The sequence below is a fragment of the Peromyscus eremicus genome, chromosome 12 (genome assembly GCF_949786415.1).
Source record: "Peromyscus eremicus chromosome 12, PerEre_H2_v1, whole genome shotgun sequence".
NCBI lineage: Eukaryota > Metazoa > Chordata > Mammalia > Rodentia > Cricetidae > Peromyscus > Peromyscus eremicus.
This window is the reverse complement of record NC_081428.1, coordinates 3718752-3738327: the sequence shown is the minus strand read 5'-3', so window position 1 is coordinate 3738327 and position 19576 is coordinate 3718752. Positions and strand designations below refer to the sequence as shown.

Sequence of the window (19576 nt, the reverse complement as noted above, 5' to 3'; positions counted from 1 at the left end):
GTTCGGTTTTCATTCCAACCATGCATAACTTATTTCCAGTATGTTTGACCTTGACTGATTGAGATTGTGCAACAGACTTGTCTTTCCTAACCCAGAGACTGTCAGTCTTCACATTGGCATCTTTTGAGGTTCTTCCACCTCCAGGCCTTTTGAATGTGGTCAAATACACCTAAAACCATTACCTATCAGACTATTTATATCATATTACAAATGTGTAATGTGTTGATAGGTCTAATATTTGTGTCTGGGTCGAAGAATTTTAAAACATCTTCTGATTATGGTGTTTCCATTATCATACTTTACTGGTAACTTTTTAAAAATAAACATTCTTTTATTTCATTGTTTTTATGTATGAGAATCTAATTTAAAATTAGGAAATTGTCTACTTTCTGAGAAGTATTAGAACCTTTTATGTATTCTTGGGATTATATCATTGTTTTCCTACACTAAAAGAATAGTTGAGCTGGCAGTGGTGATGTGTGCCTTTAATCCCAGAACAGGAGAGACAGAGGCAAGAAGATCTGTGACTTTGACTCCAACTTAGTCTATGTAGGTAGTTCTAGGCCAGCCAGGGTTTACAGTGAGACCCTATCTCAACAACAACAACAACAACCATCCAGTAGTTGAGTAAATTGTCTTATTTTTAAAAATATAATTAATTAAAAACACATATGTACATACATAAATACATATTTATGTATGTACATATATACATATGCACACACAGGTTTGTTCTAGTAAGAACGAGTGAAAATTAAAATCTGAGCATTGGTCAGGAGTCATATTGTTTCTGAAGGAGGAAAACAGTTTTTGTTTTGTTGAAGTTGTCCATTCTGTGGACATCTAGAACTACTGTACGGTGGACACAAGAGGAGATCAGTTCTAAAGAAGGATTAGCTCCTTGTGGTAAAGTGTTGGTCCATTGAGTGGAAGTGGCTGTTCTTAGAGGGATGTACAGGGAAATGGGAGTTCAGGAGATAGACACTATGGAGAAATGTAAACTTGTAACACTGTCACTAATGAAACTGAGGGTTGCCTGTCTTTTTTTGTAGGTCGTAAAAGCCTACGATCGAGTGGAACAAGAATGGGTTGCCATTAAAATCATAAAGAACAAGAAAGCGTTTCTGAATCAAGCCCAGATCGAAGTGCGGCTGCTTGAGCTCATGAACAAGCATGACACTGAAATGAAGTACTACATAGGTAAAGGAAGGGCTGACGGCTCGGGCTGTTGTTGTCTCAGTGTCCGGTGACTTGACAGTGCGCTGTGGGCTTGACATGTCTTTCTTAATGAACTGGAATCGCAGCTCCCACCCCGCCCGCCCCAGGGGAACTCGGCCAGTGAAGCAGCATTGAATGCTGTTATACTCACTGTAGCTAGGGAGCGTGCGTGCCACGGCATACTCACCCTGTCTCCTCTACTGCTTTTCCTCTGGCTGTCCCACAGGAAGATGACTTCAGCCTTAACTTACAGAAAAAATTCCTTTCAATAGAGCGTGTGCAAGGTCTCAGGGTGCTATGGCTAGGATCTGGACCTATCCCGCTGCATAAGCCCAAACTCAATATTTGTCTCATTGTTACACCATCTTCCTGCAGGAAACAAAAACAGTGAGCAAAGAATTGGGAAATTTAGAGCCAAATACCTTCTAATGACACCTTTCATACTTTTAAAAGATTTATTTTTGTGTATGTCCATACATACATGTATACAGGGATCTGCAGAGGCTAGAAGCATCTGATCCCTTGAGCTGGAGTTACAGACAGTTGTAGAAGCTGCCTGATATGGGTGCTGGGAATCAAACTCTTGGGTCTTCTGGAACATACTCATTCTCATCCACTGGGCCATTTCTACATTCCCACAGCTTTCATATTTTTTAAAAGCACATCTAAAATGTCAGTGCTTCATAAAACACCATTGTTTTATTCACTAACAAGAAACACATGCCACCAAGTTTACACTACCCATGTTAGGCAGCTCACAGGCTATTTGGAACTCAGCTCTGATAGATTGAGGTCTTCCTCTAGCCTCCAGAGACACCTACACATGTGTCACACACACACACACACACACACACACACACACACACACACAGAAGTGTCTTCTGATCTGTGACAAAGGATGAGTTGATGGGAGTGTCCCTGAAACTGTGACTAAAGGTGGCATTGTGCTCCAGAGAGCTAGCTGTGGGGTCAGATGTGTGAGCAAGAGTTAGCTGTGGGGTCAGATGTGTGAGCAAGAGTTAGCTGTGGGGTCAGATGTGTGAGCAAGAGCTAGCTGTGGGGGTCAGATGTGTGAGCAAGAGTTAGCTGTGGGGTCAGATGTGTGAGCAAGAGTTAGCTGTGGGGTCAGATGTGTGAGCAAGAGTTAGCTGTGGGGTCAGATGTGTGAGCAAGAGCTAGCTGTGGGGGTCAGATGTGTGAGCAAGAGTTAGCTGTGGGGTCAGATGTGTGAGCAAGAGTTAGCTGTGGGGTCAGATGTGTGAGCAAGAGTTAGCTGTGGGGTCAGATGTGTGAGCAAGAGCTAGCTGTGGGGGTCAGATGTGTGAGCAAGAGTTAGCTGTGGGGTCAGATGTGTGAGCAAGAGTTAGCTGTGAGGTCAGATGTGAAAGGAAAGGGTGAAGAGATTCAAAAAAGGTGTCAAAGTTGGAGACCCAATGCTGCTCCCGAATACAGAGGCACCATAGTAATTCTCCAGGACAATGATTATTTGTTACTTAGAGATGATAACATTGTTGGAAAGTATGTGAGCTAAAATCACAGTTGAAATGGTGTCACATACCACTGATCTGAAGTATTCATCATGTAAATAATTTCAGTGCCTCCCTTTTATAATAATCTGTTGATTCCTAAACTAATGACTTTCATTGTTCCTGAAGTTTAGTTTCACTGTACTCATATGAACATTTCCAAGTAAAATAATGTAAATGAAAAAGAAATAAAAAAATAAACCTACACCACCCAGGTATCCATTGTTTCCACAGCAAATGTTGAAGGGCCCAATTTACCCAAATTCTGTAGCCATTTAAAGGTTTAGCTGCTGTTAGTAAGTTACGGGACATTCCTAATGTTTGACTCAGAGCATCTGCACAAGGAGAAGTAACAGCGTTGAAGCTTATCAGTAATACTGTAATGGGAAATGCAGTGTCGTAGGTGAAACTGGATTTCAAATGGGCATCTTAAAGCAAGTCGTGAGAGTACGTTAGGGCTTAGTCCTCCCAGAATTCCTACAGTGTGAGCTTCAGGTAATTCAGACCGTCCGTCCGAGAGGCCCCTCCTCCTGTGACAGCCTTTCACCTTTTCTCCTTGTCGGAACAGCCCCTTTCCTCACCACATTGCCTGAAGCTGCTTTGCACGTGGGTTCTATTTAGTGTCCAGGGGCATCCAGGGATGCCTGAGTTTATAGAGATCTCTGGACATGCCTCATCATCTTCTTTATTCTTGTGCCTTGTATTTGTGCCTCGTGTGGAAAATCCACAGTGACTCAGAACAAAGCTGAGGACTTGTGGATGACAGCAGCAACAGAGGTTTAGACCCACTGAGCTGCTCAAATCTAAGGTTCAAGGTTTCTTCTTGATGGTACAGTGGGAGTTTAGGGCAGTTGACGGATATAATTTACTCTGATGATCTCACATTTGAACTTTAAAAACACCTGCCGTATGGTGTATCTTGTTTTAATTGGCACAAGTAGTTGCACCCTTTTGTCTACCAGTGTCTGTGTGCCTTACATGATGTTCAAGCCAGGATAAGCATTCCTCATTCGTTTGTGATGAAAGTATATGGAATCATTTCCTCGTGTCTGAGGTTCACAGTGAATTCTTATTTTTATGGTCACCGTATGCCACAGGGTGTCAGAGTTTCGCTCTTTCTTACTCTAAACTGCGATCCATGAGGCTTTCCCCATTCTTCCCTTTTACTCTCTTCTTCACAGAGTAATTTCTTTTCTGGAATATTTAGTGACAGTGGTCTGGTTAAAAGTATTTTCATGCTGGGCGGTGGTGGCGCACGCCTTTAATCCCAGCACTTGGGAGGCAGAGGCAGGTGGATCTTTGTGAGTCAGAGGCCAGCCTGGTCTAAAGAGAGAGATCCAGGACAGGCTCCAAAGCTACACAGAGAAAACTTGTCTTGAAAAAAAAACAAAAAAACAAAAAACAAAAACAAAAACAAAAACAAAAAGTGTTTTCATTTCATATATTGGAGAAAATCTTACTAACTCTCCATTCTTTCAGAATCCAGTAAAAAAAAAAAAAAGAACAGACATATCTGTGTTTGAGTTTTCCTTGTTAATGTTTTTCCTGCTAGTGTGTCATAGGTTCTCAGTAACGAAGTGGTTAGCAGCAAGTGAAATCTTTCATTGGAAGAGCATTCTGGTTGCACAGCTTCTTGAGCAGACTTTCACATTCACATTGAGATTTTTTTTGACTTCAGAATTTTTTTTGCATTCCTTTTGTGACTACTGCTTAATCAGGAGATGAAAATCCCTACGGGGCCCATGTCTGGGAGGTGTCAAGGGGCTGTTTTTAATTTTAAACCTAGGAATTGTGAAGTGACTAAGAATAGGTAATACACACCCTTAGGCAGCTTTGAAAGATGATTTTTATTACTTTGCAGTGTCAAGGAGTGCTGTAGATTCCTATGTGAACCACATAGAATACTTCTTGTGTGGTTATTTCTAACTAGATCACTTAGATCATGAATGACCTAAAAATAATTATAGATGTGTACTTCTCAAGACAGTCAGTCCAGAACTGTGTGTGTTTCTCACACAATGGGACTTTGAATACTGTCATATTTTTCTGGAGAGATCTGTAGAGAAAGATATTTTTGTGATCCTACAAGACCATAGTAAAGAATTAACTTGAACCCTTCCCATTGTTGGCCTAAGATTGTAGCGGTTGACTTCAGATGCTTTCTGATGTGTTTGAGAATGCTTGTGCGAAGGCTGCAGCTCTAGATGACTGTCTGCTCTGCTCGCTGGTGGCACTTAAGCACAGTTGGGCTTTCCTAGGAACCCTGCAGAGGGCAGCAGCGGTCGCTCCCATCTTCTAGACTGTCCCCAGGCACAGGCCTGCTGGTCATTTCTTTCTGTGGTTGACATGTACTTCACAGTTTCCCTAAAACTTGCAGTTTTACACAAGACTTTCTTTTCTCAGTTTGCTGAACATAATAAACATGTTGACCATGGATTCTCAAGAACTTACTCTGCATGATGTCCAGACACTCGCTGTACCTAACACCCCCAAATAGACTGCTGTACTTAGGCAGTTGCCAGAAAATTGCTAGCCAGTTATTGGTGAAAGTGACTGTTAAACACAGGTTTATACATTGACCAGAGCCAGTGGAGAGGGCTTTCTGATGAAATGTCACAAACCAGTAGACTGTACTTGTCTAACTTGGAAGAGTGATAGATACTATTAACAAATGGAAGAGCAGGCTCTTACTACTGGGGGCTGATCTCCAGATTTACTTGCCTTCAGCTCGGCACTGGACAGCAGAGTGTTGGAGAACACAAATCTATGCTAATGTTCCTCTCACCATTACGTATAACTTAAGTGAAATTTCTTTTCTCTTTCAGTGCATTTGAAACGCCACTTTATGTTTCGAAACCATCTTTGTTTAGTTTTTGAAATGCTGTCCTATAATCTGTATGATTTGCTGAGGAACACCAACTTCCGAGGGGTCTCTTTGAACCTAACACGAAAGTTTGCACAGCAGATGTGCACAGCACTGCTTTTCCTTGCGACTCCAGAACTTAGTATCATTCACTGTGACCTAAAGCCTGAGAACATCCTCCTGTGCAACCCCAAACGAAGTGCAATCAAGATCGTCGATTTTGGCAGCTCTTGTCAGTTGGGGCAGAGGGTAAGTATTACTTTGGGACTTGTGAGTTAGCAATAGAATTAGGTAGAACAGTATAGTTAGCTATGTAAAACATCTTTTAAACAGTGTATTTACAGTTTGGAGGCAGTTAGAGGGTGGCTATTTATCTTGAACATGTAGCACATGTTTTACATCCTCTTTTAAAATCCAGATTGTAATACTTGAATTGGAAGATAATGATTTTTTAAGTGAACATTTAAAATTGTTTTAATGCTAGCAATTTTCAGAAAGAGTAAAAGATAAAAGAATTAAATATTAGGTGATTTATAGCTTGTAAGTGGAGCCTTTAGTATAAGTTTGGGTATTTCTAACTTGAACTAGGTTCTTGACTAAAAATTATTTCTCTACGTTATCAAGATAAATAATGTTTCTTAAAACTGAGGAGTGCACACAGATACGGTGTTTTGGTAATCATGGTACTGTGTAGAAACAGCACAGGTGGTGGATGTGCTTGTTCTGATACACATGTTTAAATCTTTCCTTCTCCCACTACGTTTGAGTTGATGCAGATTCGAGACATCAGAACTGGTTTTCTTCACACTGTTAAAAACAGACATGTCTGGCCAGGCAGTGGTGGCGCACACCTTTAATCCCAGCACTCGGGAGGCAGAGCCAGGAGGATCTCTGTGAGTCAGAGGCCAGCCTGGTCTAAAGAGAGAGATCCAGGACAGGCACAAAAACTACACAGAGAAACCCTGTCTTGAAAAAACAACAAACAAACAAACAAAACCCCAGACATGTCTACTGTGGTTTAATTTAGCTGGTTTTGTTGGGGGTGCATGCCTTTAATTCCACCACTTGGGAGGCAGAGCCAGGCCGATCCTGAGTTCAAGACTAGAGTGTGGAGAGGGAGGGAGGAGAGGGAGAGAGGGGGAGGTGGGGAGAGAGAGAGCATGTGTGTGTGTGTGTGTGTGTGTGTGTGTGTGTCCCAGGACAGCCCGTCTCAAAAAACAAAAACAAAAATGAAATGAGCTGGTTGAGGAAAGCAGATTTCCTACTGCAGTTTGTAGCATCATGGCGTCTGTGCTAATGGTGTATTTCACACGCACATAGAAGTTACAGGGTTCCTTCTCAAGAGGTCAAGGTTATTTACAGAAAGTTATTGAAACTTCTTAAATCTAACATCCAAATGTTACTATTTTTATATCAGCATCCCCATTCTTTGTTTTTCAAGCTTGTGGGATTCCCATCTTGTCCAGCTTTTATCTAGGCTTTAAGTAGCAGGCTTATCTTTAGTCATTTCTGCAATTATCTTATAGTAGAAAAGCTATATAATTGTAGAAATATTTCCTTAATTGGATTAGGAAGCAAAATGTACAGCCTGAAATACTGTTGAAAAGCCTAGAGTTATTCCTGGTTATCGGAGTAAAATATATTGTGAATGGAAACACATGTCCACTGTGAGAATAATTTCAGTCGATTTTTTTTCACTTAGGAATTTTCCTTTTGATTTAAACTCAGTCCTATGTTGTGTCATCATATCAAGCAGTGTTATTTCTGTTTGCACAAACTGAGGTATCTTACCCCTTAGGCCATTGAATGTTGAAGTGCTAAAGTGTACTGGTGTTACATGGGAAATACTTGCAAGTGTTTGTGTATGGCCCTGCCCATGGCTGTACTGTATTGATCAGACTCAGAAGGTGGCTGGAGGGCAAGCGTGTGTGCCTGGGCTAGGGCGCTCAGTGATTGGGTGCAAAACCTGATTAACCAAAGTAGTCAGGAGGATGGCTTCCTTGACCTGGCAACACTCAGAAACGTTTGAATACCTCATGTCCAAAATATTTGGGACTGGAGTATTTGCGATCTCAGAATTTGCTAGGGATCAAATCCAAGTCCTAACCCATGCTATACAACTGCCTGAGAGCAGGGTAATTAACTTGGTTTCCTATTGATATAGGACTGCATTACATGAAAGGGTCTGAATTCTTAACCAACTTTTTGTTTGGTTATTCCTTTGAAATGTTTAGTTATTTAACTATGTTCATGGTGTAATGTTGAGCTTTTCTGTTGCCGTGAGTAGTATTCTTAATCTGATATTGAATATAAATAAATATGTAAATAAAAACAACATACAGACTTAATACTATTTTGAAATATGTTTCAGATATACCAATATATTCAGAGTCGCTTTTACCGGTCTCCAGAGGTGCTACTGGGAATGCCTTATGACCTTGCTATTGACATGTGGTCCCTTGGATGTATCTTGGTTGAAATGCATACTGGAGAGCCTCTGTTCAGTGGTGCCAATGAGGTATGTGAAGGGTTGGTGTGCAGCTCTGTTTCCATAGAGACAGTGCCATCTGAAAGTTGTCTTCATAGGGTAGTGTCTACTTAACAGCTTGATCATTTGGCTATGAGGTCAGCTTGGTCTTATTTTACACTCTTATTTCCTCTTTGTCAGTTATATAATGGTAGGTTTAGAATTCTGAACTGGTAATTAAGATAGTTAATATGTTAATGAAGGAGAACAGTAAATTAGAGTGTGGTATTTCATAGCTATTTTGCAGGTTTAAGTACAGTACCAGAAAGCCTCAGTGTGTGGTGATTGAGGGCCACCCTGAACAATAGTGTGAGCACTGGGTAAAACCCTGAGACTGGACTTGACACTGGAGGAGCAGTGGACGGTGCAGTTGTAGATGCAGCCTGGATCGCTTCAGATGCACTAGGACGTCTAGAGGGTCAGTTAGGGTTTCAGAGCCGGCAGTCTGCAGGCTTCCTGTGTCCTGGGAGATCTGGGGGTCAGCCAACCCCCTGCAGAGCAACTGAGTTTTTGTTTTGTTTTGTTTTGACTATTTATTTGTAGAACCCTTTTTGTTTTTTGTAGAAAAGTTAATCATTTAGGATCGTAATCTAAACTTTCATTTATAAATGAAAAAAGAAAGGCCAAAAGACTTCACTTTTGTTGGTGCTCTTATTTTTTGTTGAATTGAGATCTTGTCATGTTACCTAAGGCTGGCCCTAAACTCTGGGACTCAAGTGTTCCTCTGATTCAGCCTCTCAAATAACAGACTAAAGGGATATACACCATACCCAGTTTCTACCCTCTTTTCTACATTTAATTTTAACTTCATTCATGAGCCAGTTGGAAGCAACTTCCCTAATATTTGTTTTTATTTGAATATAAGTAAGTTTATCCTATAATTCCCAACTTTCTTGGGATTAAACAGTATCACCTGGGAGTTTAGTGGCTTCTCACTTTTCTCATTGTCAACATCAAAAACTCTTTGTGTTTGACATCCCTCTTCCCTCTGTGTGGGGGCAGTCTCTGCAGTGACTCGTTTTCTCTTGCCCCCTCTCCTCGGACGCAGCACACGGTCTTTCTGTGGTCCCTTGAAAACACCACCAACCAGCCCTGCCCAGCCCTTACACCTAGACTTCTTCTTCCTGCTGGTTCCCCCACGGCACTGGAGACTGCTCTCTCTCTCAGCTTCCCAGTGGGGCCTTTGTGATACTCCCCAGTCGGCCTGGTCCTTCTCCCTGCCTGCCTTCTTTATTTCTCTACTCAGACTCAGGTTTTGTGGTCTTTCTGCTCCCTCTGGTTCTGCATCTTTCAATTCAACCAAAAATGTTTGTGAAAAAACTTGCTTGAAAACTGTTCTAGGCATGTCTTCATTTTTAGGATTTGTCTGTGAGATGGTAGACTACAAATGTCTGAATTTGAGTTTTATTATACTTGAGATTACTTTTGTCTTAGTGTTGAAATACAGTCTTTAGGTTAATTCAGTCTACCAGTGTAGCTGTTACTGGTAAACCAAGTCTAGCATACCAGGAATGCCACCTATAGTGAACAGGTGCTGGCCCTTTCCTGAACAGTGCGGTGTAATGACTTTTTCCTAGTATTTGTAATTATAAGTATTCTAGAGAAGATTTAAAGTATTGGAGGGGGTACATAAATTGCATGCAGAAATTCCTTTTATACAACAGATTTGAGTACCTTTTATACAACAGATTTCGGCATCCATAGGGTCGGGGCTGGGCTATTCCTGCCCAGAATCAGTTCCTTAAGGATTCTGAGGCTTGACTATGTTTCTAGTTGGCCTCTTCCAAAACAGAATTCTTCTCTCTCTGCTTTTCTGTGCTGTCACTAAGCATAGTTTCTAGCCTTATGATAGAGACACAATTACGTGAGTGCATAGTTTTCATTTAAACAGTAATTTTAATTAGTGTCTGTAAGTTAGTGTGACATTTTATTGGTTATTTAAAACTTCAAAAACTGACACTTAAAATTTCTTCGCATTCTGTCTTAGTGTTTTCCATTGATTCTGAAGTCCCAAGGCACACTGTCGATTTGTATTCTTACTTGTTGATTATCTGCCTTCCCTTCTGTTGAGTATGTGGCCCCATGAGGACAAAAATGTATTCTGTCTGTTGACTTTACTGTATACTCAGTGTCCAGAACAGAACCTTGCACAGAGGATGTCTGCAGCTTATCTAGGAAAGAACTGACGAGCAGAAGTGAACGGAGGTTGGGTTTGTCGTTAACACAGGTGGATCAGATGAATAAAATAGTGGAGGTCCTGGGCATCCCGCCTGCTCATATCCTCGACCAGGCACCCAAAGCAAGGAAGTTCTTTGAGAAGTTGCCCGATGGCACCTGGAACCTAAAGAAGACCAAAGATGGAAAACGGGTAAAATGGGGACACTGGTTCTTGTGTGTGTGTGGGGGGGGGCAGGAGGGCTTCCTTTCTCTCTCCCCGCCCTTTCTTTCTGTCTGTTTTTTTTTTCTTTCTCACCAGAGCCGCCAACCCAGAGTTCCTTGAATTTGCTTGACAATAGTATTATAGCTAACAATTAGGAGGTGGGATTTTGTTCACAAGTTGAGTATAGTTGATCTGAATTGTGTTTGTTTAATGGGCAGGGTTGTTTGGGCTTCGTTGTAAACAAGCAAACTACTGTCTGCCTGTATTTGGAGACAGCTGACGAAGCTAGAAGGCTTTTCAATACTGAATCACTAAGTTTCATAGCTTGTACATAGATCTGATGCTGCAGCTCTGAACAGAAGTCATAAGTGCAGTCCATTATTAATTTTTTCTAAGTGGAAAAGATGTTTTTTAAGCTTAGGCAGTTGGTGATATTTTTCAGGGATAAGAACTGACAATCAAGTGTTGTGGCAGATTTCAGGTCCTTAGCTCAGTGACTGAGGTAGCAGAGTGTCTGCATCTTCTGATGCAGGGGTAGATCTGAAGACTGTTCCAGAGGCCCAACTAGGTTAATTTATTAGCGTAAATGGTACCAAGTTTGCATCTTGATTTTATGTCTCTGTAATTTTCCAGACATCCTCTAGTCTGGTTTATCAGATGAAAAGAGCGTACAGATACATAATTGGAGTTGGCACACACACGTTATCTTAGGGTTGTAGTTCTGCATTTTCAGTGTTTAAGGACTTTTTTGTTCTTTAGTTCCTTTATCCTGTGTTGTAGTGATGCAGCCACCAGGTGTCATCTTTAGGGAGCTGAGGATGCTGTTTTAATTCACAGTTACTTAGTTGTAGAACCTTTTAATGTGAAATGATTCTTGTTTCTAAAGATTTATTTTTATTTTGTGCGTCTCTGTCCATGTGTGTATGTGTGCACCTGCAGAGGCTGGTGGGGGCAGTAAGTGCTCTTAACCACCAAGCCAATCTCTTCAACCCTGGTGCTTTGTTCTGGTCCTTTGTCTTTCTTATGTAGCCCAGGTGGGTTTGAACTTGCTGTGTAGCTGAGGTGTCAGGCAAGGACCACCCCCTGACCTACATCCCCAGGCCAAATGAGTTGTACAGTGCTCAGAGATTTATATGTAGATTTATTTCTGTCTGGTAATAACTGGTTTGCAACTTTTTGTATCCTGCCTTACTCTGATTGTCAGCCATCAGTCTCTAGTTCTAAACTATCCCTGTGGCTTCCCTCCTGTGCACATGCGTTAAACTCACTGACTCAGTCTTGAAGTGAGGCATGCTGGCTTCAGGGTGGAAGGCGGCTCCTTGACTCCTGGAGTCTCTTCATGTGTGTCCTAGATGATCAATCATGGCCCATTTCCTGTGGAAAGTCCTCGGGTTTCTCTGGTGTTCCAGGTAGACTCTGCCTGTTGGAATTGACGTTGAGGATGCTAGACTCCTTTATGTTTGCTCTGTGGTACAGTCTGCTGCCATTTTTAATTTAAACTTCTTCCCCTCTCCCTTACATAAAACTTTCTCTCATTCAGTTTCCCAAATCTCTGTCTTTTTAAAATTAAAAAACTGGTTTGTCAACTATCATTTCCCCCAAATTGAGCTATAATTATTATTGTTTATTGATTAATAGGGCCATTTCAGAAATTAGTAGATCTTATTTCTTTTTAATCAAATCTTAACATATACTTAATACCCATTAATTAACTATAAATTCAGTGAGATTTCCCATAGTCAAGCTTAGTGATTGTCTTATTTCTCTTTTAGCAAAACTAAATTTTCAGCAACAAGAAATCATACTGTGGAAGGCAGATGGTAGAAATGCAGACACTGTCGTCATTGGTTGCCTGTGTAGTTTTTAACTTTCATATTTCAGAAGCCCATGTTCAGGGTTTAAATGAAATCTCTACTAGTTACTTTGTTATTGCTATGATAAAACACCACAGCCAAGGCAGGAAAGTTCAGTTGGGATTAAGGTTCTAAAGGGTTCTTGTCCGAATACTGGAACAGCATGCAGCAGGTGGCAGACGTGGTGGCTGAGCTGAGAGGTCACTTCTTGAACCTCAGTCAGGAAGCAGAGCGAGCACACTGGGAATGGTGTGTGGCTTTAACCTGCAAGTCCTACCCCAATACCATACTTTGTCCAGCAGAGCCACACATCCAAAATCTGCACAGACATCTCCACCAATTGACAAACCCATGAGCCTGTGGGGAACATTCTCATTCATACCACTGAAAATGCACATTTAAAAGTATTTTTCTTCTGTAGTGGACAAAAACGTAAGACTGCAAATCTTGCTATTTTATTGAAGCATAATTTATTTGCAATAATTGTGCATATTTTAAGTGTTCAGTTTGCATTCACCACTTAACACAAGACGGAATATTTTTACCCAGCCTTGCCTTCTGTTCTGACTCTTCTGTCCTCCTGATTCCTGCTGCAGGTGGATGTGATCAGTAGGTGCACTTCACAAAGGTGACAGTCTCTGCTGTTGTCACCTGACATACTCACCTTCTCCTGTGACAGAACACCTGACAGAAGGACTTACAGGAGAAAGGGGTGGTTTCTTTTGTAGTTGGTGGGTGCATTCACTGTGACAGGAACAGGAGGTGGCTGTCACCCTGGACTTGCAGTCAGGAAGCAGAGGAGTGGATGCTGCTGCTCATCTCCCTTCTCCTTTCTCATTCCTTCTGGGACCCTGGACTTGTGGGACAGGCTCCTGACACTTCCTCTACCTCCATCTCAACTAGCCTAGTGTAGAGAACTCTCACAGGTGCACCCAGAGGTTGGTTTCCATGGTGATTGCTGAGCCTTGTTTAGTTGACAATGAAGATTAAGTATCACACTTAGTTAATAAAACAATATTTTGAGGGAATTCATATTGTGACTTGATTCATTTTATTGCTTCATGGTATTTTATTGACTATACTGTAATTATTTTCTGTCAGTAAACTTTCTGTTTATATCTAATTAGGGACTAATTGATTAAGGCTAGTGAGAACACGATATGTCTTTTTTTATTGTGGCATTGTCTAAGAATAGAATTGCCAGGGCGTAGGGCCTGTGTGTGTTTATCGTCATTAGAAAATATTTAATAGACCTTATTTCAGCTTTTTCTTATTCTTTTTTTCTCATTTTTATTTATTTATTTATTTATTTGTTTATTTATTTATTTATTTATTTATTTTTCTATTATCAGCTTGATACAGTATAAACTCCTCTCCTAATAGTGAAATGTTTCATTGATGCTTGCCCAGTAATTGAGTAAACCCAAAACTTATTATAAGCCACAGTCATCCTAGGGTCCCCCCTGCTGTGTAGCCTCCCTGGTTCTGTGGGTTGCAGTCTGATTGTTCTTTGCTTTATATCTAGAATCCACTTATGAGTGAGTACATACCATGTTTGTCCTTCTGAGTTTGGGTTACCTTGCTTAGGATGATATTTTCTAGTTCCATCCATTTGCCTGTAAATTTAATTTCATGCTGTCATTGTTTTTCTCTGCTGAGTAGTACTCCATTGTGTATATGTATCACATTTTCTTAATCCATTTTTCAGTTGACGGGCATCTAGGTTGTTTCCAGGTTCTGGCTATTATGTTATGAATAATGCTGCTATGAACATAGTTGAGCATGTATCTTTGTGGTATGATTGAGCATTCCTTGGGGTATATGCCCAAGTGGTATGGCTGGGTCTTGAGGTAGATCGATTCCCAATTTTCTGAGAAACAGCCATACTGACTTCCACAGTGGTTGTACAAATTTGCACTCCCACCAACAGTGAAGGAGTGTTCCCTTTGCTCCACATCCTCTCCAGCATAGACTGTCATTAGTGTTTTTGATCATAGCCATTCTGACAGGTGTAAGGTGTTATCTCAGAGTCATTTTTATTTGCATTTCTCTGATGATTAAGGATGTTAAGCATTTCTTTAAATGTCTTTCAGCCATTTGTGAGTCTTCTTTTGAGAATTCTCTGTTTAGCTCTTTAGCCCATTTTTTAATTGGATTGTTCAGTATTTTGATGTCTAGTTTCTTGAGTTCTTTATATACTTTGGAGATCAGTCCTCTGTCAGATGAAGGGTTGGTGAAGGTCTTTTCCCATTCTGTTGGCTGTCTTTTTGTCTTATTGACCATGTCTTTTGCCCTACAAAAGCTTCTCAGTTTCAAGAGGTCCCATTTATTAGTTGTTGTGCTCAGTGTCTGTGCTGCTGGTGTGTGTGTGTGTGTGTGTTTATCATCATTAGAAAATATTTAATAGACCTTCTTTCAGTTTTTTCTTATTCTTTAAGAAGGGCCTTACTTATGCTGGGCGTGAGGCCTTCATTACCTGTCAGTACCTCTTCCTGGGCAGTGGCTTGCTTGTTCCTTTTCTAAGCATGGTTTGTTTGGATGCCACAGGAATGTCTGTTAGTAAAATATCATTAATAGTAGATGGTGCTGTTCAAATCTATAGAACTTTTTTTTTTTTCTAAAATTCCCGAGTTGGTAAAAATGTGCTTGCTTTACAGATGTTTTCTCCTAAAGATTCTTTGGATTTTCCCATAACTTGGTTGTGGTTCACTTTGAATTCATTTTTGAGCATGGAGTCATGTGAAGGGGGCAGTGTTGAACATTATTGGCTGACACTGATCATGTGACATGGAATCATGTGAAGGAGGCAATGTTGAACATCATTGGCTGACATTGCCTTTTGTCATCTGATTTGGTGCCCCCCCTCCCCTTTTTTTTTTTTTTACTGAGCCAATTCACCTTTTATGTTTGCAAATTTGGGCTGTTCTCCATCACCCTGTCCTAGTGTGTACTAGCAGCACAGTGTTAATTGCTGTTTCCTTAAAGATTCCTGACTACAGGCAGTGCAAGACTTCCAGGCTGGGCTGCTGTCTTGGGATTAGTCTGCATTCTAGGTCTGTCTTTTCTGTGTAAAGTCTGAAAACGGGCTTGTACATGAATGTCAGGTCCTGCTAGAAACTGCACTGTCTGCATCTACAGAGATGACCATGTGACTACCCCTACTCCTGTTACAGAGTGAATTTGTTAATTGGCTTTGGAGTATTTACCCTAACCTGTGATGAAGCCCACTGGTATCCATGGCCTCTGGTGTAACACTGAGTTAAACTTGCTGATGTCATCAGAGTATTCTGAAGTGTCCTGACGTAGCTTGTGACTTCTTCTCTAATTCACAATTATCTTGTTATGCATTTCAAATTATTTGAGAATTTTCTAGACATCTTAACTCATCTCTAGCTAAATAGTACTGTGGTTTCAAAATGTGATTTTACTCATTTAAAATTTATAGTCTGATTTTTATAGCCTAGTATGTAATCTGTCTTGGTGATTCTTTCTTGTGTATTTGATAAAAATTAAACTTTGTTGTAGTGGTCTGGAGGTGTGTGTGTGCTGCTGTCAGTAGCAGAGGGGCGTGTGTGTGTGTGTGTGTGTGTGTGTGTGTGTGTGTGTGCGCGCGCGCGTGTGTGTGCGTGTGTGTGCTCCTGTCAGTAGCAGAGGGGCGTGTGTGTGTGCATGCTGCTGTCAGTAGCAGAAGGGCGTGTGTGTGTGTGTGTGTGTGTGTGTGTGTGTGTGTGTGTGTGCTGTCAGTAGCAGAGGGGCGTGTGTGTGTGTGTGTGTGTGTGTGTGTGTGCACGTGCTGCTGTCAATAGCAGAGGGGCGTTCTGACCTCCAGTAGCGTATTAGTTGCTCTTCTCACCTCTGATAATACCTGGCAGGAAGCACCGTAGGGAGGAAGGCTTTCCTTCAGGCCTTTGTCTGAGGGATGCAGTCCTTCCTTCCGGTGGTGGCGGCTCACTGCCTGCAGGGAATGGGTCTAGAGTTCTAGATTAGCGTGTCCCATTCCTTCGGAAAGATGGTCTGGCCCTTCCAATCGCATTGTCTGTGAAGAAAGTCACTGTTTGCTCTTAGCACTGTGTGTTTGTGATCTGGTTTCCTTTTCCTGCAGGGTGATTAAAACATGTCATCTTTGTACTTGATTATTACACACTTACATATTTTTGAGTGTATTCTCCTTAAGAGTGTATTGGCATTCTTGGATTTGTGGACTGATCTCTTGTAGGTGCTCAGATGTTATCAGATACTTACTTTGCTCATCTTTCCTCTAGTCCTCCAGTTACATGGGTGTCAGCTTCGTGTTACCCTGTGATCTTTTCTCTTCTGCAGTGGATGGGTTGGTTGGCTTGCTGGGGAGCACAGGCCAATATGGAGCTTCTGCTGTGTGGGGTGTAACAGTGCCTACCTTGTTTTGTGTTTTGAGTTTAGATCATACCTTGGTTCTGTGTTTTTGGTCACCATTAATGTTTTTAACCCTGGCTCCCCAGCACTCTGAATCTAGTCTGCTGTTAAACTGTTACGCAGGCTAGAGAGATAGGTGTCAGTAATGTGCTTCCCTTGCAAGCACAAAGACCCGAATTCAGTTCCCAGAATCACCTAAAACAAAAAAGCCAGACATGATGGTACATTTGTCAGCCCAGTGCTGAGGAGGCAGAGATGGGGAGAACCCTGGGGCTTCCTGGCCAGCCATCCTGACCTACTTGGTGAGTTCCAGGCCAGTGAGAGACGCTGCTTCAAAGAAAAAGAGGAAAATGACACTTGAGCTTGTCCGCTGGCCTCTACACATGTGCACACAACACCCAATGTTAAGCAAGTTCTTCACTTCTTTTAGTATTTGAGTTTAAAAATTTGTATTTGTCTTCATTTTTTATAAATAGTTTTCCTTTTCTGAAATCCCATCTGTTCACATATGTTGCCTACATGTTTAACTATATACCTTACATTCATTAGTTGAAAATACCTGCCTGCCAATTTCATTGCCTGGGCCATTTATTCGTATGGATTGATTGATAACCCGTTTCCCCCGCTGAATTATGGACTCTGTTGTTTGTTTCTGTAATTTTTTTAAAAGTATGTCAATCTCTCTGTGTTTGAGAGTAGTTGAGATGTAAGTGTCGTTTTGCATGAGAAGCAGACATGTCTGGTGCACTCTCAGGCCAGTAGGATAGGGTAGGCCTCAGCTGAGTCTGGATGGGGAGTTGTTGACTCAGGTTTACTTACCACGTGAGGAGGCTCTGTCAAGCATCCTTTGTTCACGACTGAAGGGATCTCTAGAGGTCTGTACACACTGCCACCCAGCAGCAGCCTGACCTTTTCCACCTTCTTCAGACTGCCCACGTGTGGCTGTCAGTGTGTGGTCAGAACTAGGCTGAACTGTCCTTGCTCATGTCTGGCATGGTGGCCCTCTTCCCATTACAGGGCTCTTTTAACCTGGTAGTGGCTGTTTGGGGCTGGGGTTGAGGTCAGTAGGAAAACACTTGCTGAGCATGCACATTTGTGGTTTGTCCTGCTTCTTGACTTTAAACAACCACCTGAAGATCCCTACACTATACTGAAGGTCCAGTGATGCTGTTGTGGCCTTAGTGTCTGTAGAGAGGTGCAGGGTGACACTACTGCCTTTTAAGTGTCAGGAACCCCCACTGTGTGCTTAAACACTTGGGAACCGTGGTGTATAAGAAGAGTAGTAGCTTGCACTGTAGCTGAGCAGGCTGCTGGAGACAAGGCTTCTTCACTCTGAGTGGTGTGCACAGCTTTAATGGGCCACCGTTAGGGAGGCAGCACAGCATGTTCTCAGGTACGGAGCCAGCCTGGCATCCATCGAGCTGTACACCTTGAATCCCAGTTCCGCTACTTGGGAGGCAGAGGCAGGCGGATTTCTATGAATTTGAAGTTGGCCTGGTCTATGTAGTGAGTTGTAGGCCAGGCAGGACTGCATAGTGAGAGGTACAGAGTAGAACAGGTCAGAACCCACACTTCTGCAAACACCTTCACAGTCATTGTGTACTTGTGCTTTTCCGTGTCAGTCTGTGTTCCCTTGCTTGTCTGCTTTTTCCACAATCCTGGAAAATAAGAATCCTGTTCCTGGGTGCAACCCGGCTCTAGGCTGGCTGTTGTGTGCTTGCTGCTGAGCTACACTGCTCTTCATAGTCGTGGTTTTGGGTTTCTGTAAGCACATGTGTTTAAGTGTTGTGTGCAGAAGCGTGGGCGGGGGGGCATCTAGCTCTCTCAGCTAATGCCCTTGTTTACAAAGCCTTGTACATGTAAGTGCCTCAGACACTTGGAGTGAGTCACGTAGATGGTCCATCTCCCACCAAACTTAGAGACAGTTTTTGTTTTCTCTAACAGGAGTACAAACCACCAGGAACCCGGAAACTTCATAATATTCTTGGAGTAGAGACAGGAGGACCTGGCGGACGGCGTGCTGGGGAATCGGGTCATACAGTAGCTGACTACTTGAAGTTCAAAGACCTCATTTTAAGGATGCTTGATTATGACCCCAAAACTCGGATTCAACCGTATTATGCCCTGCAGCACAGTTTTTTCAAGAAAACAGCTGATGAAGGTACAAACACAAGTAACAGTGTGTCCACCAGCCCTGCGATGGAGCAGTCTCAGTCTTCAGGCACCACCTCCAGCACATCGTCCAGCTCAGGTCTGCCATCTCAAGGCGGGGAAGAGCGGGGCAGGGCGGGGAGGGGTGAGGCAGGGTGGGGCGGGGCTTGCCCATGCTTTCTGTGTGCTAATAACTAGCGGGGGTCTTTTAAAGTATTGATAGACTGCTTTTTAAAGTTTTATAAATGGGTAGCAAGGGATTATTTTACTTAAATCTGTTCTTTGCATGTGTGTGGCTCTGGGTTCGATCACCTATAAACACCTCCCTTCTGTATAGTTAGTAGCAGATTCAACCCTTAATTATGCATATGATAATGGTCTGCCCGACAGTTGGAAACAAAGCTGCTTATTAGCCAAGATTCTAAGTGGTTTTAAATGGAGTTGTTTTTCCACATCCTTGACTTTTTCCTTGGCTGGGGCAAACTTGGGTATATTAGTGGCTGGTGTGGAAGATGTCTTCTGAGGCTCAGTGACGTGATCTGTTTCAAGTTAATACTATAGCTTGAAAGTTCTGTGTGTCTTTCTATGTGCCGTGTGGTGCATTTATCTGAGTGTGCACACACCCAAGGTCACACGTGGAGACAGGACACTGCCTGTCTTCCTTCA

At 42.1% G+C, this 19576-nt stretch overlaps 1 protein-coding gene across 2 annotated transcripts in view; it reads left to right on the top strand.

Moving 5' to 3' along the window:
* Positions 1–19576, top strand: part of Dyrk1a (dual specificity tyrosine phosphorylation regulated kinase 1A) — a 135198-nt gene that overhangs the window by 105743 nt on the left and 9879 nt on the right. For both annotated transcript variants that reach the window (XM_059276794.1, XM_059276793.1), the window contains exons 6-10: positions 1053–1200; positions 5570–5856; positions 7979–8125; positions 10362–10502; positions 18704–19010. In XM_059276794.1, coding sequence (XP_059132777.1) covers positions 1053–1200; positions 5570–5856; positions 7979–8125; positions 10362–10502; positions 18704–19010 — 1030 coding nt within the window. The remainder of the gene's footprint in view (positions 1–1052; positions 1201–5569; positions 5857–7978; positions 8126–10361; positions 10503–18703; positions 19011–19576) is intronic.